Source organism: Anopheles aquasalis, chromosome 2 (assembly GCF_943734665.1).
Source record: "Anopheles aquasalis chromosome 2, idAnoAquaMG_Q_19, whole genome shotgun sequence".
Taxonomy (NCBI): Eukaryota; Metazoa; Arthropoda; class Insecta; order Diptera; family Culicidae; genus Anopheles; species Anopheles aquasalis.
In genome coordinates this window covers 14300001-14325000 of record NC_064877.1, presented here as the reverse complement: position 1 = coordinate 14325000, position 25000 = coordinate 14300001, and the positions used below count along the sequence as shown (strand labels likewise).

The window sequence follows — 25000 nt, the reverse complement described above, 5'->3', positions numbered from 1 at the left end:
TGGTTTACGCCCAGCCTTAAGAAGAAGAAGCGCAGAAACTGGAAAGGAACCTGAATCCAAGCAGAGTGAATGGTGGGGTGGAGCAGGTCGATCGCTTCTCCATAATTCACCAAAACACTTCTTCAACCGAAACCTGCGACACCGACCCCTTTGGGAGACAATCAAGTGGAAAGGACCGCCACGATGGGGGCCACGTCGCACCAAACGATGGGTGCGTGACACCAAGAGAGAGTTGGGAGTTGTTTGGGGGCATCTTTTACGGGAAAGGGATCGAAAGTTGATGAATAATAGAGAACTGATTCCGAGAGAGCATTAGCACCGATTGGCAGTGAATTGAAACATAATTTTTCGAGCTTCGCCTCCGAGCCTGTGTCACACGTGTCACGGCCGTCTTTGTCGTCGATGAGATGGAAAATATGATTCCGCACCGTTTGCGCGGCCCAGCGGGGCCCCACACCAAAAACCTTTCCTATTTTGATGCGACTGCGAGGAGGGATTTTCGCAAATTTTCCGTCCCTTCGGAGAAGGTAGCTCGAGGAGGTGGGCTATCTTGAGAGAAGAAAGCCGCCTTCATTGACACTCACTTGACAGTGGAAATATGATTCGGCCGATGTCATGCATGACCAACACCGGAGAGAACGACGAATTCGGTAGCAGTCGCCGTGGGACAGTGGGAGCGAGGTTAAGTATCTCTCTATTTATTCAGATGTCAACCCTAGCAGTCGTTCAATATGATATTGAAAAGGATACGACGGGCATGAGAGGATCTTGGAGGCTATTGAGGCGGATTGATGCGCTACCACATAGCCCAGAGTTCGGGTCTCGGGATGCTCGAAAATTATAACGAAAACGACCGTGTTTGATCGAAGGGATGTAGAAAGAAGAAAATCATCTGCATCCAGACACCACAAACGGTTCACCGAAAACCATCAAACCAACCAACACCCAAAATAAAGGCTTATGTGCGAGCATAAAACGTGTCGAGCGTGGAGCAGCGCTACGTTGATATGAAACCGTTCATCATCATCATCCTCTAACCTCGGTTCGAGGTTCAGTGCAATCCATCCGAAGGCAGCGGATGGATACTATTGGGATTTCGTTTTCAAGGACTGCTGCATGGGAGTGTAGCGAGTATCGCGGGCATTCGACCGTGTTTCCGATCATCTGATTTTATAGGAACACACTTCAGCCACCGTACGGCGATACGACGGATATGCATCCACCTTCTGTGAGTGAAGTAGTGTTTATTTTGGAAATAAATCCTTGAAAGCACTCCAGCGCAACCCAAAGTGGCGCTTGAAAGTGTAGATGAGCACAGTTTAGCTCATGGACCGCGGTGGTTTGCGATATGTGTTACGAATGTCTGACGTCTAACTTAGAAGTATCCTTTTCAATTTGCTCGACGAATGTAGAAGAGGCTGTGTACTCCATTATTCTGTAATGGACCATGGACTGACTAATGAAAGGGCAAGACAACATCAAGAGCTCAACGATGGCGATTGATATCATTAAAATGCTTCATAAAAAAAACTCGATAAAAAGTTTGTTTATTTGAGAGAAATTCTTCATTTCTTTTTAACGAAGCAAAGTACTACTGGAAGTTAAACAATTTGATTTTGATTCCGTTTCAAAGAAAAAGATTGCACAATTCTATAGAGCGAATTGTGAGCTGAATGACCAAGAGTTGCTCATAGAGCAACTGAGAATTTTAATTCTGCAATTCGTGTAAAAAAAGAACTTTAAAAGATTCAACAAAGACCTATCTCAAAACACCTCGAAGTCATAGGAATAATTCCAAAAATGTGAAGCTTCAATTTTGAAATGAAATCAACATTCGTTAATCTGTAAGTCCAGCGAGCAAAGGCATGACCGGAGGCTTCCAAAACGAAATTCCCGCGTCATCTCGTAAATATGAACCTCACAGAAACCTGCCTTATCTACAACTTCCGTCACCAGGCTCCCGCACCAAACCAAAGTAAATAGGAAACTATAAACACTATTTGGTCTGGACTGATTATTCCGATTACTATTATATCGAACCACTTCCGCACGGTCTCACGCTCAACAGTTTGTCCACTTCCTTCTCGCCAGTGGCACACAAAATGGTACTCATTGGCCTCAGGAGAGCATGATTGTCCACTTCCGGAGGGCGAAATCGAAATCGTTACTCCCCCCCCCCCCCCCCCCCCCCCATCAATAACGGTGTGTCAACAGCTTAAAGACAAACGCAGCGCCGCCATTCGGCAAATACAATTAATTCCGTTAATCCATTCGCTGGCAAGATGATTGCTGAAAGCCTTTATGACGATTGGCGGGTGGCATTTACCCTCCATCCCCCGTTGCCACATCATGACCCTGGCTCCTTCATGCCCTCCATCCTCCTGTAAACGGTGCTACTGCTCGTGACTTTTCTGAACGAACTGTGAAGGTACAAGCGTGCAGTTAGCGCCACCGCCGCACGCAGCTCTGTGTGCCGCCCACCCTCACCCACCACCCAAAAGTCGAAGAATTGTGGGGGGCCGCCAAGAGGGACGGTTGCGTGCCGTTTCCGAATTAGTCACACTTCGTTAGCTTCGCAACAATTCCATCACCGACCAACCGACCATCCGACCGACCGACGGTCCACCACACCCCACCATGATGCTAATGCTACGTGGTCCACCATCCGTCCATGTCACGCCCCTTGTGCTAAACATTCCAGCAAATATGTTCCAGCGCGCTCGCTCTCCCACCGTCCCTGGCTCTTTCCCGGTCGATCGATCGAGGTGTGCTGTTGCTGTTGAGAGTCAAACTCCATACATAACCCACCACCACCACCACCACCAGGAGGGGAGACCAGAAGTGGAAATTCGAAAGTCGGTAGCGCGCACACCCACCCGGAGTGCTGGCCACAGTATTTCGCGTCTGTCCAGCCGGATAGTCGACCCTAAAAATCTCACCCCACCACTCACCGGGGCATGGCATCATTGAACATTTTACGGCGGCCACAGCAAACACCGCGTTGCGTTGTTCAGCGCGTCCATTTTGTCTAATAAAATCAATTGTCTCTCTAGTAGGAGTAGTAAATGGCCACGGCAACGAGGTTAAACGGTGTGGTGGTGCAGTCCACCACACGACAATCAATTCCGGTCGGCGATCCCACGGTCAGTGAAACCGCGCGCGCGCGCTCGCGCGCCATCCGTCGATGGAGTTCGTTGGAGTGGAGCTGCACTCGCCCCCATCAGTGCACCGTGTCCTTCCGTCACTTCCGGTCTTCCGAATTGTAACCACCACCACGGTGCACAGGGACACCCGGGGCGGAATTTTGGATCGATTTCACGCTCCATCTGGTCCGGTTGTTTCGGTTTTTGGGGGAAAGAGCAAGGCGCCCCTTGCCGCCGAGATATGCTGGGGATTTCAATCTAAAACCTGCGATGCTGCGCCTAAAGCTATTTTAAACTTGTGACCGGCGGCGTTGAAGGAGGCAGTGAAGCATACTGTGGTGTTCGTCCTTCTGCGAGGGCACCGATAACAGCAGTAACTTGCGTGCATGCGCTTCGTTAAGCAGAGGGAATTCATTATTAACGCCACACAATCTATTGTTTCGGGTTTCGATGAAAACGAAAATCATTTCCATGACTAAACTCTCATCTCTTTTGCCATTGCGGCGATAAGTGAGTGCTAGTTCGCTTCTTGTTTCTTAAAGTAAACGGTTAAAGTGCACACAACAGGAAGGTGTTTTTGCTATGTGAACTTTTTAGGACCTAGAATCCATTCATCGACGAATAATACGCATTTCTTACATCAACCTACAAGGAATCTACGAGCCAATTGAGATCATTGTAGACGATGAGCTTCTCTTGTAAAATTGGAATTCATTTCTGTCCCCAGAAACCGAACCAATACAATCCGATTGAGTAAAGAATCGCAAGAATCGGTATTGAAAGGTAGGAAAATCCACATTCGTCCTACTGTTGACTTGGAACTACTACGGACAACATTGCTGCGGTAAGTGCAGAGAAGCAACGGCCGCGGAACAACAAAACGCAAACTGGCAAACCGCGTATTGCTCGATTACTGCACCCGGATATTGCGGACCAAACTGCGACTATCAACTCCGGTGGGAAGAGTTCTCAGCCAATACATCGAGCAGCGACGCTATGCGACCGTCGGCGACACAACTTTATCGTGATCCCATGGGGCGGCAGTTCCGGAACTAGTGTCCCCTTCCAAAATACAACAATCAAGCCAATCTTTCCCTACCTGACTCACAAACACGGACACACGGACACGCAATCGGAATACCAATCTGGTGGAGCATACATTGCACTATTGACATTGACTGTGACCGAGGGGAATGCGCCGTAGAGCCGAGTTCGTAGTAAGCGGCAGGAGAGGATGTAAATGCCTGGAGAGGATGTGAACGCAATCAATGCGCTTCAATCGATCCCCGGGGAGGTATTCCTTAGTTAAAAAAACCCCAAAAAAAGAAGCAAGTTCCAACAATGTCAAACAATTTCTCCTCGAATGCTAGAACCGCTTGTCGGGCATTTATTTACCACGCCACGTGTCTGGATATGAAACTCGGCTCGACCGCTGGCGCTGTAAGTTTGTCATCGCGACACCAGCAACACGCGCGCCTACCCGCCCGTCCGCCCGCCCACCCACTTGCCGACCTAAGCACTTTCGTTGTTCTCTCTCTCGCCTGACGGTGCAGTTCTGGTCCGTCTGATGTGCGTCATCGTCCGGCCATTGCATTTCTTAGATTCGTGACCGTTATTCAAAACACCTCGAAGGGGCCACTGCCGGCCGAGGTTCCGCGTGTTGCCGATGTGACGACGACGACGACGACGGCGAAAACAGTGTAGCTGAGGATGGGGGCCTTGAAATGCACCAGTCAAGCACCGCTACCAGTAGATGCGTTGGTTCTGTTCGTGTTCTATGTGAGACCGTGCTGCTTTAGTCCAGATTGTGTATCTGAATATTTCAAAAAGGAGCACAGGGGCACAGAACAGAGCTTTGTAAGCATTCGCGACCAATGCCCGGTGGTTTTATTTATGCAAATCTCTGCCTTAGAGCCATGGGAAATGAAGCACTACTGGAGCAGACCGGGGAAGTTCATCATTTTCTTTTCTAATTTTAGGCTTCATGCACAAGGAACTGGCGTAAAAATAAGGCGATTTGTCAACCATCATGGCACGACAAATCAACAAAACACTTTGACCGTTCGCAACATTTCTCGGAATTTTTGCGGAACTCAACGTTCAATTTACACAAAAGCGTCCAACATCTACACTACCACGTGGTGCTGATAGCCAGAAATCCATAGAAACGTCTATTAATAAGCGTGTAGAAGCTTATCACAATGCTGCTGGAGCAAGCTACGTCAAAGGCGAAAGCAAAAATTACGTCAAACATAACAGGCCGAGAGAAGTTCTGACTGATATCATAACCGCCTGGCTAGGATTGCAAAATTTGCACCAACTGGCACTGCAGCTGCTCCACAGAATAAAATCTGGCAAATTTGTTCCACCCCTCCCCCCGGTGCCATGTGGTTCAATCTGTGTGCCCCAGTACCCCCGGGGCTTATAATTAAGCGAACTCATAACCTTCAACATCACACAGCTTATGATCCATCTAGTACGGTTCATTAAGAAAACTGTCTTAATGGTACTCGTTACACGCCAAAACAACACGGCGACCGCGTCGCGCTGTCGTCGCCTCTCCACGACACAACAACCTCGGGGCCTCGACGACACCACAAGTGATCTGCGACTGCGACTGCGAGTCACTCCCCGGCTCTGGCAAGTCACAACATTGCGGGGAGCATCGGCCGCGGGGTCAACGGGGTGGGCCAGAAATCTTTAATTCATGAAACCACACTTAATTATCCGCTTCTCATTCGATCTCTCCGGTCCGAAAAAGGGCTAGGGCGACAACTCGGAACAGCAGTCGAGCTCTCTCTCTCTCTCTCGCTCTCGGTCTCGGTACGGCTCTCGGTGTGCTCCGTTGGCTCTACGATAGAAGAGGTTCGTTCCGTTCCGTTCCGTTGTCCTGCAAAACAATGCTAATGCTTGTCAGATACTCCGGGGGTGCCCGGAGTTTGCTCGGAAAATAATGAAGCGCATAAATAACGCCTTTAAGACGACGGTAAACGGTAGACCATGAGGTTTTCTGGAGCACACAACCCGGAGAAGGTGGCGGCTGCAGTCGCACTCTCTGTTCTAACGAGAATCGGTCGGTCGGAAGGTTCCATCCAACGATGGTCAACGATTAATCTCTCGTCCGTGCGCCCGGTGGTGTGGCAATGCGAAGGGGAACTCTGCGTGATTGATAGTCGTATCGTGTGCGATCGATTGGTGGTGTCCATCAGGTTGCGATCTCTAGGCGATCTCGCGACTCGAAACTGTGCACATTGTTGCAGAAGGTTCATGTTGGCCTTCCAACAATTAGTCGGAGTGTAATGCATCGCGAGCGAATCGACGAGCGATTGAAAGGCGATACAACAGCAGGCGAGAGTCTTTTGAGCAGTTGGACATAATGTCGGCTGACAGGTCGACTGGCCGTACTCATTCGTATGGAGATTGCGTTCTCACGGTACCATACACGAGCGAGAAGCCAATGTAACGCGCTCTGCACAGGAATTCGCATATCCACGGGGATCCGTCAGTTACAAGCCAATGTGGTTACAACAAGCAATCTCTGTGTGGTGCTGGTAAAAAGGAACAGAATGAATTTTTTTTTCTCCCTTTTTCACTCGTAAACCGGGTGTTTTGCATCCGAGAAGCGATTGACACGCCAAGGTTATTCATTTTTTCTGCATTATCTTGGTGGTACGCTGTTCAGTACTAACAATTGAAGTGAGTAGAAATGTTAAAATTAAGTTTAAATTCGATAAATGAATTGTGCTGTACATTCCACAGTAAGTTACAAATAAAGTATTATTTTTAACATTGGCTTGCGTATTGCAAGATGAATGATGCTTCAGGGCAGAATGAACCGAAGGATTTCATTTTCTGATCACGGAGAACAGGCATTTGATTTTAAAAAATAAATACAATTAATTTTTGTAGGACACGGAGGAAGAAGCTCATTCATCATTCCATGTTATCAACGCGAAGGATTTTTGTTTTCCAAATTTATGACCGATTCATTCAGGCAAGGCTATCATTATGGAACCAGTATAAATAGCCGGTCTAGATGTTGTCGTCTTAACATCTCATCGCGCGCAAACACTCGTAACATTAATCTCTTAACATACATTAACTTATTAATCGTCGCTCTCGACGCCGGCTACAAACGCTTAACACACAGCAGCTCGCAGCACATTAGCATTGCGGCTTTGCGGCCACCACCCTCATTCGACCATTCGACCGCGTCCAAATGCTATAAACATCAATGGAGTACGCTTTCACAGATAGCAGCAGCAGCAGCAGCAGCAACATGCGTTCCGCTAATTATACCGCACAAACTGGACGCAGGAAGTAGAACGTCATCGAATGGAGTCTGTGCTGGCAGCAAATCGAATCGAACCACCAATGGCATGGTGGTGTCAGTCGCACTGCGCACCGCCTCCGGAACGCGTTTATCAGCGTTTAACTCCCCGTCCGTCAGTCGTGTGTGTCCTTCGCGCGGTTCATCTCCGCGCGTTGGGCCAACCACTCCAGTTCCATCCGCGAGTCAAGTCGCTACAAAGTAGAAGTCGGAAGCTGCTCCAAGCTACAACGACAGGGACAGGGACACGGCGCGCTCGACGTGTTGTTGATGATAGCGCGTTCAGCGCGCTTGCGCGCTCTCTCTCTCTCTCTTTATCTCGGATGCGAATAGCGAGGCCAGTGGCCAACCGACTGACTGACTGACCACCGAATGTACATTTATGGTTATGTGGATCGTGTGTCACGTCCCATCCGATCGGACACACCACCGCCGTCAGTTATCAGGCAGCGAACGCGGAATGAGAACGCGATCGCGCGCGCGCACCAAAACTGTGCGACCGCAACCAACGCGCTCTTGACCCAGATCCACCGGAGGTGATGGTGGTCAGATGGCACTCCTCGTCGTCGCCCCATTCGCACAGGAACACCAGGAAAGAGACGGGAACCGACTATAGGGACTACCGGTGTTGACCGGTGAATGATCGCGCGAGGGGGCGCGCCTGCCCCAACGTCGTTTCCAGGGCACGAGCGCCCATGACATCATCGATTAAAGTCCAATCAAAACAAATTGACGTCGCGCCCACATCCACGAGCGCCCCCACAGGCCACCGATAAAACGTGTTTTCTGCTCTTATCGGACGTGGTCTCCTCGTGGAACCTTATCTTGCCACCACTTTTCCCCCTTTTTTATTCCTCGAATTCGCTCAGGAATTCAATGTCAATTCCGTGAGCAACAGAGGAGTTTCATTGACATCACACACAGGCACAGAGGGAGATGATGCCACCAGGTTCCTTCCATTTTCGGTGCTCCTTATCACTATGTTTCATTTTGGACAATATTTGTCCGTTGGACCAACAGCACGTGGCGATCTTAGTCTGCCTCGTGGGCTTCAGATGGTCCCTTATTCCCGCCTGAAAAGAGAAGCTCTAGAGTCTAGACCGACCTCATTCTAAGTCAAATACATTTTCTCGATCCCTCGATCAATCATCCCCTGCTGAGGGGAGCCGCCGCTAGAAGGCTAATACCTGGCACAAACATCCGGTGACCAACACTGCGCACACGTCAGCCAGCCAGCCAGCCACACATTCCGATGCGTACCAAAAAACCTCGCTAGACCTTCTGGCGTGAAAGAATTAGAGAGCTGGGACACTATTTTCTTTACCGATTGGCGCGCGCTCCTCAGTAACAAGCGAATTTGGCTTGGAGAACACAAACCTCGTTCTTGTCGCGCGCTTTGATATTTGCCGCCGTGCGACGTCCACGGTGGTTCCCGCGGTGGCTCCATTGATGACAGATTCATGAAATTTCGGTTCCATTCTGGCCCGGGGGAGGCCCCCCTCCAAGAGCTGGAGGAGAGTCGTTTGTTGTTTGAAAACAAGCCGTGACCAGCTCATAGACGGGATTGCCGCGACCACTTCCTTCCTGTACGGCGTCTGCTCGATGTCGTTGCGCGATACCGATCAGGAGCAGAAGCCAGTCCTATAACAAGCACCACAGGGCGCCACATACGCAGCATTCGATGGTTAGCGCAAAATTAGCACTTCCGTGGCTGGGTGCAACCAGACAAACCAGACAACCGCGTGGCCGGCTATGGCGATCTTGCCCTGGGGTGTGCGGTAACTACACGTCAAGTCGAGCTCGGCCACTCGGCTACGTCAATGAAGATCGTGAGATGCGCGTCGTAAGGGCGCATAAATCTCGCGCCTCTCGGCGTGTGTTCATGTGATTGCCGCCGCCGCCGGTGGTTTAAATTCCCAGTAGAGTGCGCACCATCTATTCCACTCCGACAGACCGACAGACGGAGAATATGTTTACACACGTTGCAGTGAGACGATGGAGAGAACTACGTCATCGGAGCAGCGAAGGACCGCTAAGCACCGCGCAAAGGGTGCTCCAAACGTCATAATTTACTAATTACCTGCGCGCGTGTTGGCAGCATCCTCTTCTCGTTTCTGTTTCTGTGGTTTGTTTTGTGCTCGAGAGTAAGAGAGAGAGAGAGAGATGTGACCAAGCGCCCTGATTGGGATGCACATGCACACCACAGCCAGCCAGCGGGGACGTGAGCCAACGACGACAACGACCAGGACCAGACCAGTCCGTCGGTTGGTCGGTGTTCAATTACGCCGGGAGTTAATCGAATTGGGAATGTGAGAATCAAATTATCGTCGAACGAGAACCGTAGGAACGTCGTGGCCAGCTGGTCGGTCTGCTAGTGGCCAACCGATCCGTCAAATGACCTGAGGACCGGTGGCGCGCGTGTAATGATGGTGAAGGTGCTACATCCGGGGGAAAAAAGTATAGAGAGATGCCCCAACGAGCATCCGCTACGTGTCCAATAGACATTCCTTGCTGTTTTAAGAGGCACAACCTGTACAATACAAACTGAGGTGCACTTTATGAAGAGCGTGCAATATTCTTAAACATTTCCAGTAACCAGCATGATATTATTGACCAGTGGAACTACACAAGCTCATAGTGACTCCATGGAGTCATGGACTCGGACCCCGAGAGAAGGTCGAACTGAGCAAAACGAGAGCAGCCTTGTCGGGTGAACGAGCGAAAGGGTATTCGCTGCGAAGGAGCTAGAATCGCCACGGCTGCTGCTGCTGCTGCTGCTGCTGATAACGGTGCGGAGGGGGCGAGGGTGCTAAAGTTCTCCCAGCGAGCGCCGCAAACTGGTCCGGTCCAGTTTCAACTCGATGGACTCGAAGTCGGACGTGCAATGCAATGTTTTTTTTTTAGCGAGTAGTAGAGGAACACGGCGTGGTACGTTACCTCGAGGTACGTCTTCAATTGGAACGTAAGTGTCTGTAAGCGGATTCGATGGCTCTGTACCTGTGCTTCCAAGCGACATAAACTTTGTAGAAATATTTGAGTCGTTGTAGGATATCTTGAGAATAAGGCTATTCCCCTAGAATCCTATCAAGTGTTGTGTAGTTTTCCAGATTTTGGAGTACAAAATACCACTAGACGCTCGAGACAACTTCTACAACATTTTGAGAATGATTATGGCTCAACAAAGTGTTACTCCAACTAATCGAAGTGATTACTGAGTCCAAGAACTCCTTCTTACAATACTTCTCCTTCAATAGCTGCCTAAGGATTTAGCTCTCCCCGTTACTCACACAGAGCCGAAGATCGGAATAGCGGTCGAGATTAATTGGAAATATTCGCGTGGAATTCACTTCGAGCGCGCGCCTGTTCACTTTCTCGCACGTACACCGCCACCGTGGAGAGCGCAGCGATATCACGGAGCAGCGGTCGACGGCTATCAGCTCCAACGGCCTCCCCAAAAAAGGCACATTCCAGAGTCTGCGATCGGGAACAACAATACCGACACGAATGTGCGCGAATACTCGCGCGGTGCCGTGGTGGGTTGTTTTTTTGTTTTTTTGGTGGAGGAACCCCGCGCGAGGGCGCGCGTGCAGATAAGCTACGTACTACGGGGTGTGTGGGGTGTATGGAAATAAACCTTTTGCTCTCGCGGCCCGCTTATCAGTCGGTTTATGCTGTCAAGCGGGTCACACCACAAGCGGGCTTGACATGCGCGCCCGCCCTCAACTCAAGAGTATCCCGTGGCTCGAGCCTCCCCCAATAAAACTATAAATAAAAGGTGTGCCCAGTACGGTGAACAGAGAGAGGGAATGGTGGCGGACACGACAGATCTTACATGGATCTGCCACGAAACATGGAACACGCTGTGTGGCCACCACTCCGGGGGTCACGAGGATTTCAGCAAACAGTCCCACTCCACTCCACGGTGGCAGCAAACAGAAACAATAAAAACAATAGCGCCAACAGAACAGAAAGTGTCCCCTTAGCGCTCGTACTCGTTAGTAGTACAACAAACGCCTCAAACGAACGGGCCCCATTATGGGCGAACTCGTGTCATCATAAATCGATGAGAAGAAGACCAGCTCAGCGCTGTGTGGTGGTGGTGGCCAAGTAGTTTTGGCGAAGGGAATATCTATCATTCTGTAGGTACTTCACCACCTCTCCTTCCACCGATCAGTCACGCTGTTTGGCCGGTAATTTATTTGCACATGATTTATTCCCGCCCTTCTCCTTCTTCTCGTCTCCTTTTTTCTTGTCTCTACTCCACACAAACTCTTGAAACTTCCACTCGGCTTGATCGGCTACCGCTACCGACGTAACAAGCAACAACGTGAGGAAAAGTAAAGTAAAATGTTAGGCAGCATGTTTATTTGTGCGATTGGTGCGAGGTAGTTCTCTACTCCATCAACTGGACACAGTGGGAGTGCTCCACAGCAGTGAAGGGTCACACACAGTGAAGTGCAGCAGTTTATCTCTCGTTTGCACGGTTTACCAGACTGCCCGCCAGCTAGCCAAACTAGCCGAACTCCCTCTCCTCGCTCTTGCACAGTTATCTAAAGCTTTAAGCAATTTTATTACACCTAATGTTAAAAAGTAACATCGCGCTAGGGTGCTGCTAGTACGTCATTCCCTAAGCTTGTGGCAACTAATCCACGCTAGAAACATGTTGAAAAGGATGCAGTTGGTATATTGTATATATTAGCAGGGCGCTAAATACGTCTCTGGGACCTATTAGAGGGATAATTGGTCTCATCGGCGAGTAGGATAAATGGAGAACACAACGAAGACCTAAAAGAATTGTTCGTTGATCTCGTAGCGTAAGAAATTCAGGCAGAATCGATGGATTCGGTATATGATGAGTGATTCGGTAACGATAAGTGACGACCCTGTCAAAAAAATGTATTTTGTGGTTTTTGCAGGAAAGAGTTATCATATTTTACTTTTACTTTTAACAGTTTGGTTAAATAAGTAACTATAACATAATCTTATATAGAGATTACTGTTTAAAGGAATTAGTCTGATTAAAAGAATTTAATTAATGACTGACTGTTTAAAAGAATTAATTAATTAATTAATCCAATAATCTGGAATTCTGTGTTTTTTTAGTCAAATCTTTAGTATCTTTGAACAATTCTGGATTTTTGACTCCCTATAATCCCATTGTGTGCCTCTCTGTCACCGCTAAAGGACATACGGGGCCTCTTCCGCTTGTTGCTGCTGTTGTTCTCTGTTCTGTTGGTCACGAAACGCTTTCCTTTTCCCGACGTGGAACCGGAAGGAGGATTTCATTAGTCGTCACCCACAAACGAAGGCGACCTCTCCCTTGGGGCACCGGTTGCTTCCGGCAATGCGTTTGATAAATTGCTGCCACTTCTGCGATCGACCACTAAAAGGTCGGTCGGTCGGATGACACCAACGTCCCGAGATCAAGAGTGTCGAATGTCCAAGAGCGGTGGTTCGCGAGGATTCTCCCCCACTACACCCCCCCGGGAGGCCGGAATGAAAAATCTAAAACCAAGCTTAGCCAACCACACGCTCAACGGCCACGACACTGTCAAAACAACATGGCCACAGGAGTAGCAACAACAACAACCGTCGAAAATGTTGATGCTACCACTACTACTACCACTACTTCTAGCTACTATCCTATCCCTTTCTGACATATCGCGGGGCTGACGTGAAGATGAACTGCTCTCACTCGAGTTTTCGCATACAAAGTCGCCATATACCACCACCCCCCGGAGCGTTTCCAAATCTTGGAACATCTTGCTCACGGGAACCAGCGTGTGTGCAGATGACCCCTGGAGGTGAGGAGTGGTTCCATCTTCATCTATCTGTCCAGCTGTCCATCAAACGCTGGTGCTCGGTGCTGAAGAAGCGGGAGAAGATTGTACACGCGCGCTTCTCCGCAAAACAGACAACTTCATCTCATCTGTCAATGTCGAAACGGAACGGAACGGAACGGAACGCACACATCACTGCGGGGTCCAGAGTCGACGACGGACTAAACCGGCCATCCGGCGGCGACGGCCTTTACCGGTCCCGGTCTGATGTTCTTCCAGCAACACGTCTTCGTCTCACCTCACCTCAGCGACACGCTACGACAGTATGTTCAATCAACCAGACCATAACGTCACGTCGCGATGACAAGATGATGCTCGCGGGGTCCACTTGGACCACTAGTAGAGGTGTCCGTCCTGTCCCCCCGGCTTTTTCGTGTCCCCGCCACACTTCGTCTCATCATCGGGGATTACACCTTGCCGAGGTCGTGGACGGATGTGTGCGATGGTCAATGTTTTGAAAATCGAGCATTTCCTTTCCCGGGCGCTCGCTCACGGTTTGGAACTATTTTTAACGGATCGCCGTCGTAGTCGTGTTCGCCGTGGCACTGACTGACCGTTGACATAGGTCGGCCCAAATCGGATATGGCACGCGAGTGCTCTTCTAAGCTCGGCGTCCTTCCTCCACCTCCAACAAAACAGGATCCCGGACCCGATCCGGCTCGTCAATGACAGGCGCTCGTGGGCACTGTTTGCACAACTGATTGGTCTGGTGTCGAGGGAGGGGGAGACAGGGCCCGGTGTCGTACCGTCTATCGGTAGCGGCCATCCCGGATGTCTCGTCTTGTGGTACTTTCGTCGCCGACGGAAGATACGCGAACCGTTGAACGATTTGTCGCTCCACGATCGCAACACAATCGAATTGATTGTGAAGTGTAACGCGTGCCCGCGCTGACGACGCTCACTGACGTCACTGATTAGACTACTGATTACACTGTTTGCCTGTAGTGCAATGCTCGTACTCAGCCGGCGTTAGGCGTCCCGGAACTTCCACCAGGTGGTACTGCTGCCGGGCCGGGCCGGGCTGGGCGACCACGACCAGCTCAATCTCGGCACTGGGGCGCCCCGTTTGGCTGAGAATTGGTTTATCTTTTATTTACCTCTTTGCCACGTGTTTCGAACAGCGCGCAATGGTCTCGGTGTTTGCTTTGAACGTATTCCTCTAGTTTTCGATCATTCTGGAATCAATGACACAGAGAGTTTATGAACTTGGTCCGGCGACGCCTGCCATTCGCATGACCAACATTCTATCCACGGTCACAAATTCCGGTCAGCGATTAAATAGAAAGCGCTCCATGTAGTTCCACATCTTCGACAATCTAGCTTTACAGCTCCCTGGTGGATTTGAACCTCTCGCAGCAGCAGCAGCAGCAGCACCGGACAAGAGGTTGATGGAATTTTAATTGATTGTAATTGATTGCTCTAGATTTGCCGAAGAGCCGAGGTTCAGCCGTGCAGCACATCGATTCACCAACGCCGCCCTCGTTGTGGCCGCCCTCCGTTCCTGTCTCGACATTCCGGCCTTAAACTATAAACTAAAAAGGTTCGTCGGCCAGGCTAGTGTCCTTTAGGGCCCAAATACCGAGGGATATTCCCCGAGCGGTCTTTTGGCACGATTGGCCGCGAATCCCGAATCCGAAAACGAGGTCGAATGGTGACAGAACGAGGTATCTGGTAATTTATGGAAATTGTCTCGATATCGCTTACGTTAACACACGATGACGTCGGCACGGTCTCAACCGGCAGTGCGTGTCTTTCGGTGTGTGCATCGGTGCGAATGAACGAATCATGCATGCCAGCCCGCTCGGAACCATGAATTATGGTAAATAGAAACAGAACCGTGAGCACGAAGGATAGCAGCAGCAGCAGCGCCAGTAAAAGATGAATAAGGCAAACGGATGTCGCATTCCTGTAGACCCATCGGAGGTGGTGCTGGTGGTGGCAATGTTGCTTCCGCCTGCCCCAGCAATGGACACATATGATGGATCCATCTTCATCAAGAAAACTCCGCCAGAAAAATGAATGTTTTCGATTTTTCTTTTCCGAGCAAAATCTCGAAACATCTCAACGAACGTGTTCCCTTCTTCTGCCTTCGCTGGCAGCGTCATCAGCCAACCAAACGAGCGTCGGGCGGCGCATCAACATCAAAGCGAGAAGAATTAATCGAGCTTCAAATTGAAGTGGTGCGCTTGGTCGTGTTTTGGGACTCGCAAGAGTTAAGCAGACCCCATCCACACAACGGTCGATCGGAGCGCCGCTGGCGGTTCGGATCCAATCAATTAGCAAGTGGTAAAGCAGGGTGGTGGCCACCATCACCACCCAACCGACCGAACCGATTGTTCTCCAACACCACGCCAACGCGGGGAAATGATCAATCGGTGCTACATATTTTTTGGGGGTCGGAAAAGAACGGCACAGAATCCGGGACATAAAAAGGTCCCGCAGGGGAGAGTCCGTCCGGCGAGGGCACTTCGCTTTTCCCCTTAATTTCCACCACCTTCAGAGCTCGTTCTTGTACAAACCTTTTAAAAAAAACCCCACAAAAAATGCCTCTCATAACGAACTACTATAAACAAACAAACACGAGAGACCTAGGCTGGCCAAACGCAAACAAACACGGCCCCACAGCATCCCCGGTCAGTTCTAGGACCCGGTTGGACCAGAAGGTTGAAACGGAGCATCCGGGAGCACCTTCCCCGCTTTGGAATGGTGGTTGTTGGGGAGCAACAACAAAAAAAAAATGCCGGCAAAGGCTGGCCAGTTTTCGTTTTCCTTCGGCAGAACACTGCTGCTGCTGCTGCTGCTGCTGGTGCTGCTGCGGTTCCCTTCTCTCCCCAGCGGTTTCGTGCATTTTCGCGCCACAGATTCCGAAAAGTGAAAAGTGAAGCTGGCTAAAAATAAGATATGCTAGGTCGAAAGGCCACCCCCTACCTATACACCCGCTATCCGCTCCCGTTCTTACCTTCTCGCGCCTTCAGGTAGACCGTATTGGCCACAATGTTCTCTAATTCCATTAGTTCCAGGTTGGCGGCTTTTTGTATTCAGAATGGCGATCCGAAAAAAGGAAGAGTCCTCCTCCTGTGGCTCCTGACTCCTGGCTCCCGGCTCTAACACACACCGACGCACGACCGAATAACCGCGCACTGGGCGAGCTAGCTAGATCGTGCCCTCGCGTCCAGGTAGCGGTGCGAGATGGAATTTGGATGCGCCGCACGCGCCTCTCGCGACTCGCTGACCCCGGGTGGGTGGTGGATGGTGTCCTGCCAGTCTTACCCCTTTCACCTGGCCTGTGGTGGTGGGTCCGGGTCACCTTTCAGTCTATGTGTGCGACTCCGTGAATTGTATTTTTATTTTGGCAACACTTTCACTGCTTCACGGTCGGTGGCGTGCGTTCGTGAAGAGGCTTGCGTGATGATGATGATGAGCGGGAACGTGTTTTTTTTAATCTTTTTCTCTCTTGTGAATAGAAAAATCACTTAACCAGTTAGCCACTTATACAACAACCGGGTATGGCCACGAACGCACACATACGCAGAGACACACGTACGCACGCACCGGGCACACGAAACATCCGCAGCACGCAATACGGCTTGGATGCGGTGAGAGCCTTGGTCGAATTGGAGAAGAAACTGGATTCTGGATCTTCCGTTTCTGGTGCACAGAGGGCACACCGCACGGCCCGGGTGGGGGGGAATCGATTGATTTATCCCGCCGATTTTTTTTTGTGGCTTAGGCCTCAGCCTCGTTCATCGTTTTCCAGCGTTTTTCCGCGATTGATTGGTAGCTAAAAAGAGAGAGAGAGAGGTGGGAAATAAGAACAAAATCACATTAGTATTCTGCTTAAGCACGATTTTTAAAATGCACAAAATGTGATTTATCTGGGCAACCCCTCAAACTGAAGGTGCAATCTTTCATCGACCAACAAAGTGTCTAAAGGAGTATTGCATTTAAAAAACTGTTTTCCGCAGATTTCAATTTAAAAAAAAAATAAAAATGTTGGAATCAAAATGTTGTCCATCGATAGCCAATACCTTTATGCCATCTTGAAGACAGTTTAGGGGTTCCATGGTGCGAATATTCTACAACTTTCGAAGCAATCTAATGAGAGACCCAAATCTCGATGGGTAACTTATGGTCTCCACCATATTTCAATTTGTTTTTCATCTGTTTTGGGGGCATTTGTTTGAGTTTTACAATACAAGTTTATCATTATTTCAATCCAATTCTGACCGTTTAATTTGTAAAAACTGGCTTCAAACAAATTAAAAAAGACTGTAAATCGTTTGGAAAATCTTCATGCATTTAATATGCTTTCTGATCTGATAGCTACCAGCATTGCCTCTTCAGCATTGATGGTTGACCAGCTGGAGTGTTCATCACAAACGATCAAGTGTCGCTTGGTGGATGCAACATACAACACTATTCTAAAGCCAGTCCCTTCCATATGCAGCGCTACTCGGCCACTCGGAAGTCACTTCGAGCCCACATTATGCTCCGGAAACTACTACAGGAACAGCCAAAGGACCTCATCCAACTCGCTGTGCTCTTTTCCCCCTTTCAATTAACAACAGAAGATGGCACAAACAGGTCAGAGCACAGCGTACAACCAACGGTGGAATCACAGCGGCACCAGCAACAGAAACTACTTCAACTTTATGCAAACCATTATACGAGTGGCGTAATTATTCACGCGAACAACAGAGACACAAACGGGCAGGTGCGCGGCCAGGGGGCATAGGTGTCCCCCTTATTAGCTCAAGAGCGTGCGCCTGCGATCCCCCGGACCGTCATTGGTCGCTCGGTTTGACGTCACGACATCGTGAACCGTGAACGCTCAACGACGACGACGACGACCGTGTGGTGCCAGCCAGGAGGAAGAGGGTCCTCACCTGCTCCTCCTTCTCATCAGCATCATCATCATCACCGTCATCATCGTCATCATCATTGCCGTATAGTTTGAATATTTGATACACTACAATGCGCGTCTCGCACGGACACAGAGACACCACCACCTTTGGCATCCCACCCATCCATCGGCAACCGGAGCAGCACCACCACCGGCGCCGTACCGTTCGGGCCTTGTGCCAACAAGTTTGTCTAACCTCAATGTCGCGGGCGATCGGGATGGATGGGTATGTAGCACCCTCCCCCGGCTTCTCCTCCTACCATCCTCGTGATCCTCGTGATGACACTGGCATCAGCTGCTCACTCGGCTGCGAGACCTGTTCCTCCTCCTTCGAACTTCGAACCCAAGCGCACCCGTCCGCTGCGCACTCTTCTGCTACCACCACCACCACCACCACGACACAACAACTGGAAAGGGTGGAAGGTTGTACTGATTTATCTATTTTTGAAACCTTGTCAAAGTGTCATCCCCTCGTGGTCGGTGTCGCCTCTTCCACTCCGCTTCATCTCTCCTCTCCTCCTTCCCTTAGTGTCTCGCGTAACGACATTTACATGTGCATCATCAAGGCAGGTGCCGTGACATAGAGGAGAGTTCTCGTTCAGGTTCAGGCTCGTTGAGCGAGGAACCTTTACTGAACCTGGCCGTATGTCGAAGCTGAAATTTACGACCAAATCCATGCCGGCGTTGGTGGCGTTGATGTAACTTGGCGGAGGTCCTAGCAGGTGTACCACCACCACCACCACCATCAGACCATCGAAACATTGCGAGACATATGCTCTCCAAAGGATCCAATACTTTTACAGGACTCATGCTCATGGTGTCCTCTCTCTCTCTCGTCACCATCAACTCCCCTGCTATAAGCTGCAAGATCCTGGGCTTGGGTGATTGTTGAGAGAGGCGCAGTGGACGCACAACTACTCGGTCCGTGCCGTGGCCCTTTATTGCACGCTGCTGCAACGTTTAACGAGCTAGCTAATGCTAGCGGCACAGAGCACATTCCACTTCAATCGACATAACTTGACGACAACGACGACAGGACAGGTATCACACCACACCGGTTCCCCCCCCCCCCCCCCCTTTCCACCGGTGCAGAGACCCTGGCCTGCCAGCCAACATTCCGCACACAAGCTGGCACGCTGAGCAATCAATGTCAGCCCTTTTTGGGTCCTTCAATGTTGGCCCGAGAGCTCTACATCCGTTTCGGGTTCGATCGAGCTCTAGCGGCGCTGCTGTGCACATCGCCACTCCCCCTCTCTCCCTTCTCTTCAGCCTGTCAAAGCCACTTTGGTGAGCCATTTGATAGCAAAGCACAGACGACATCCACCACGACGACGACGACGACGACGACGATGAAACGGCTACAAATGCCAAATACCGAAACACACATCTAGGGTCCCCGCACCTGCTTTCTGGTCGTGCTGCCTGCCAGCAGCGTCACCTAAAGGCAACCGGATCGGAAACCAGTTTCGGTAAGCCACCAACCAGCACCGCCAGCAGCCAGGCGGAATGCACCCTCACTGGCCACGACGACACACCAGCGGGCTGGCTGGCTGCTGTTGGCGGTTTTGCACCGGGCCTTCAATTCCATTTCGGGGTCTTTCTAGCGCAACAGCTCCTCGTCGTCGTCGCATCGATCGGATCGATCGTGCGTGCTACCTCTACCGCTGACCGTCGCACACATCACGTACGTACATCATCTCGAGAGAGAGAGGGAGAATGGAAAACGAGAAACGTTTTGCTCGCAACCAACCAATCAACCGCCAGCCAGGGCCCCCTAGAGGTCCCGGTGTGGTGCGGTCCGGAAATTGCCTTCATCGAAAGCGATCCTAAATGAAAACGTAAACATTCCAATTTCGGAAACGAGGCTACGGGAACGGGGACCAGAATATCCCACCAACAGCCGGGAGAGAGATGCTCTGTTCCATCATCGGATCGCCTGGGAAAACGCGATGCTCCCGATGGCGGAGTGGAACGGGGAAATCATATTAAAGAGATGCGCCGCGCTGGAGGGTTAGTGGCGAAAAAGAATTAAGTTGACCGAGCGCTACCGACGATATCTCGCGCCGGGTATTTGTGTGGAGGAAATAAAAATGTAATCACTTAAATCCTCCGTTTGAAATGGAACACTTTTCCGCGGCTGTGTCTCCTCTGGAGCTGCAGCAACAATACGCGCGAAACATGCGCTTGGAATGGGGCGTGGGACGGGGTGCTAGGGTGGGATTTTTGGCGCTAGGTGCAGGGGAGACGTCGTGCACGGGGGGGGTGAAGAAAAGAGAACCGAGGCCACTGGAACGGGAGGAAGATTATGCGATGTTTCGGTATCATCGCATCTTGTGAAACGGGCGAGAGGCGGATAGTGGGTGAGACATTCTAGACATTTCATTGTGTCGAGGGTTCTTGGGCTCATGTTTTAGGCAAAAGTTATTTAAAATTTCAAACAAAGATACAATGGATGAATTTTCGTTTTCTTCCGCCCATCCGATGCGGTGGTTCTAGGTGTACCCGGTGGGCGGTTGGCTTAAGATATTAGAGAGATTGTTTGCCATTTTTGGGGCTGGTGAACACCTTAGCCTGCATTAATTTCAAGTTTTTTCCATTTATTTTTTTTTCTGGCGGATTTACGGAATTTAATAGAAGAACTGTTCATAAATTGGGGTAAAAGAAGTTGATCCCATTGCTGCAGACAACTATTATCGCCTTTCATAGCAGTCACACAGTAGGGGCGATGGCATAAACATGAGTTATGCTGTCATGGTTTATTATTATTTTCTCAAACATGATTGTCACGATTTCTGCCAACCGTTGCTATGACAATGCTTGACAGAAAATCCTATTGAAGACCAGCTAGATCATTGATCGGCGCTCCAAGCGTTCCAAGCTCGTACCCTCATCGTATGTTTATAATGTATGTATGTAATGAATACAAATGAATATAAAGCAAGGAAAACACAACATGCCACCATATCAGGTTCAAATTCTAAATTTACCTTAAGAATACATGATATGGACCAATTACAATACCGGCTGTGCAAAGACGGTAAATAATTAGATAACTAAACCTTCGCAAAAACTGGAATTCTCGAATAAAACAAGGACGAACAAAAAGCATTAATTTCATTTACAATACTCTAGCTATTTTGTTTTGAAAAACATGGAAGTTTTGTCGAGGAAAACCCTAGCTTGATATTTAGCATCATATTTCACTGGGCTTACCACACCACAACATTCGCGAAATGCAAATGATACCCAAGGTGTGGTACGAAAAGTTGGATCAATCCCAATTAATAGTTTAAATTTAACCTTTAGCCTCTCTGCCATTAATCATCAAACTCCTAGCGAACTTTGGGCCACGCTAAGCCTAATATTTTCGAAAATCAAAACTTTCCGAAACGACCGCCACCATCGTCACCACAAGTTCATTGTCCGCATGTTTGGGGTGTGGAGATTTTTAGGAGCAATTATCAAGCCTACCGGCGACTGGGTGGGACAAACTGGCATGTGTGAAGAGAGCCACCAAGGGCTTCCGATCTAAATGAAAGTAATTGGCACCACCTGGGACAGGAGTTCGTCCGTCCATGGCCGTGGTCGCGGCCGCGGAAAAAGGTAAACATACTTCGGGGCCACTTAGTAGTAATTAAAGTAGTTGCACAATTACGATGCACCGGAGCTAACCGGAGGTGTGAGCGCCAGCGAGAAGTGCAGAGCATTATCACACGGTAATTGTTTCCTTAAAAAGCGAAACTCAAGCTCCATCACTGCTGGCTGTGCCCTTTCCCTTGGCATCCCTTGGCCAACCCCGCCAGCACCCGGGTGGGATGGAAAACCCCGAAAAACCCCGTTCCGCAACTCTTTTTCTTGAGTTTCACTCTCGCCGCGACCACTGCTTGTGAGTGTGTGTTTGTGTGGCCACGAGCCCCGAGTTTTCCTTCGGACGCGAGCGCGAGAGAGATAGAGAGCGAGGCGACTCGGTGAGATGAGCGAGAGCGACGCGAGAGAAACGAGAGTGCTCTCGCGGGATTCTCGGCAGATCGCAGCATCCTACGCATTTTGCTCGCATCTCCCAAGACCGGGCGCGGGTGGAGGACGAAAATTGGGAGCGAATCGAAAAGAAGGAAAGAAAAATAAAGAAGAGAAAAATGAAAGAAAATTCCACAAAAACGAAACACCCGCGCACCAGCTGTCAGGCCGTGGAGGGGGGAATTCTGTCCCTCTGCTTGCCTGTTCTTCACCGCAGCCCTTCCTTCCGGGGGACTCCTACATCCTTCCCCACTTACCTTTTCATACGACAAAAGCAGAACCGCAGCAGGGGCGCCTCTTCCGCAAATCCTCCGGATGCAAGAATGTTTTCATTCAAACGCACACACAATGCACACTACACAGGCGGGCACGCACGCACCGAACCACTACACCCCACCACACAGCACACTCCTCCACTCACTCGCCCTAGCAAGCAAGGGTGTGGTAACGGTGCCTGAACGAAGGAACCTTGGATGACGATGACAACGGAGAAGGAGGCGGTGACCAAACTTTTGCTACTTTATGCACACCGTTTCAACGGAACCTGCTGCTGTTGGTGGAGGTGATACTGAACGCAATGGAAAGCGAAAATGCATTCCTTCTTGGCGGTCAGGCGGATTACCCCGATAGTAGCTACAGGGCGGAGAGATTCGGAACCGACGACGATGATCACGACGATTGACGACGGTGACGACTGGTGTGCTGGTGTCGCGCTTGCCACGCGGACCGTCCCTCTCGAGGAGTAGGATCAGGGGGTCACACCGAGAAGATCACCCGACGCACCACCCGGAAGGAATCTGCACCAGGAACGGATTTTTTCCACGGCCAACGCACGGAGCACCCGACGGACGAACGAACGAACGAACGAACGCGCACCGCGAGAAAAGACCGCACCACCAACGTAGGACGACGGACGCGTTTTGGCTTTGGTGAGATGAGATTTGTTCTCACTTCGCGGCACCAACACCACACACCCGCACACACACTAGCGCACTTTGTCGTTGTGTGCGTACACAAACTATTGTCGGACGAGAGGCGACGGAACGGAAGAAAGAAGAAGAAACAGGTCGTCTTTAGCACCACGGAACGAACGGCGGAACGAGCACCGAGAAGAGCCAAAAAAAAACACTACTCGGCCTCGGGATTTACCGGACACAGCCTATCGTCGTCGTTCGTGTCACACACCCTGTCATATGCCTCCCACCACCAACAGCCCCCCGGAGGTTTGCTTCGATTTTCACGCTTGGCTCGCCGATGGCCGTCCGCCGATTGCCTCAGCTGTAGCTTTGGAACGGTTTCCAAGGTGGCCAAGCACAGACACACGCGCGCACGCACGCACGCACAAGGATCGGCGGTAGTAGCGAACCGTATGAATGAATAATGAGCGACAGGAGCGGAACGGGGGGCTCGTTTACCCTGGGATGGCAAGGTGAACAGCGCGGATGGTTCAACGACCGCGACCACGACCACGACGACGACGACGACGGTTGCACTTCCGAGCACTGGAAACACGAAGGAGCACCAGTTGGGCGGGTTAGTTGGCCCAAAAGGGATTGGAGGACCTTTTCCCTATTTATGTTGTACCCTAGAACACGCGCCGCAGCAGACCACAGCAAAACCTCGCAGGATACCACGGCTGGAGAAGAGCGCAGCTCGAGACGACTTGAATCGCGACGCGAGGATAATCAAAAACTGACTCCGGCGGTGAGTTAAAAAACCATTAAAGCAGGCGACGCTTTTTCGCCGCCATATTGGCTGTTGATGGTGACAGTCAGAGTTTATGTGTTGTTACCCCAGGTGCGTTTGTTGATTTCAGTTCACGTTTAATTTCAAGGATTCATTTGGGAATAATACAAAACCATGTGCAATATGAGGAACTCCAATAAACGCATGAAAAATGTGCTCGTGTCCTCCGTTCCGCTACGCATCCGGTTTGCGGAGGCCTTAGAGAAGCACTCGATCGAGCAGCTTTGAACGAACATCGAATGCAACGACTGTTTCTTCGACGATTCAATCACCAGCACAAACACGCCAGGGAATGGACAATAGATGGCCCAAGAGATTGTAGCTAATATCATTTATTCATTGAAGTATTATAAGTCTTTTCAGTATGATCACTGTGGTAGCGTACTAATGTCCAGATCTCCCCCTCCCCCCCCCCGCGTCCCCCTCTATGGCCTCATATTTAAGTAGACAATCCCTGCGGTGGTGCCGTAGTCACGCTACCCGGTCCCGGGTAGCTTTCTCCTTGCAGCTCGATATAGTTGGATTCCCTGCAGCAAAGGAAAAGAGGGGCATTAGCAAAAGGTATTGAGATCGCTTCCGTGCACGGATACGAACCTGTACAGTACGTAATGCTGGACAATGAAAAGGACATCGAACAAAACGGAAAACAATCCGAGTCCAAACTTGGCACCATCGCCAAATATGGAGTCCCAATCGTCATAGTTATACCCGTTGACTAGCATCTGGATAATGCTGAAGAATCCACCGGCGAAATCAAGCAGCACATTGCCAATACTCCAACCGACCGTGCTCTTTCGCCGATAGTTCAACACCGCCTGTGGTACGTACTTGAGGAAGGTGATCGCTAGCTTAATGTAGCTGAGATTGTAGAAAAAGTCCAACCACAGGTACGTCCCGGTAGCCACCAGTACGCCCGACATGAGCACGACCAGCCCAAACACGGTCATTAGGGCGCGTGCCGTGTAGGACACCTTCTGCTGGCCACGCTCGTAACAGAAACACTGACCAATCAGTAACGTCG

At 50.2% G+C, this 25000-nt stretch overlaps 2 protein-coding genes across 3 annotated transcripts in view; both read right to left on the bottom strand.

Annotated features, from left to right (window-relative positions):
- Positions 1–23867, bottom strand: part of LOC126580811 (G protein-coupled receptor kinase 2) — a 56698-nt gene extending 32831 nt beyond the window's left edge. The window contains exons 1-3 of one of the 2 annotated variants that reach the window (XM_050244076.1): positions 23818–23863; positions 22491–23251; positions 16273–17094 (exon numbers count right to left, since the gene is read on the bottom strand). In XM_050244076.1, the coding sequence (XP_050100033.1) occupies positions 16273–16324 (52 nt within the window). In that variant the 5' untranslated portion in view covers positions 16325–17094; positions 22491–23251; positions 23818–23863. Of the gene's footprint in view, positions 1–16272; positions 17095–22490 lie in introns of both variants that reach the window. The other variant, XM_050244075.1, reaches the window with a different exon arrangement.
- Positions 23868–24394: 527 nt separating this feature from the next.
- LOC126568882 (uncharacterized) overlaps positions 24395–25000 on the bottom strand; it is a 4710-nt gene continuing 4104 nt past the window's right edge. Inside the window, exons 7-8 of the mRNA XM_050225555.1 lie at positions 24574–25000; positions 24395–24506 (exon numbers count right to left, since the gene is read on the bottom strand). The exon at positions 24574–25000 is cut by the window's right edge and continues 651 nt beyond it. Coding sequence (XP_050081512.1) covers positions 24419–24506; positions 24574–25000 — 515 coding nt within the window. The 3' untranslated portion in view covers positions 24395–24418. The remainder of the gene's footprint in view (positions 24507–24573) is intronic.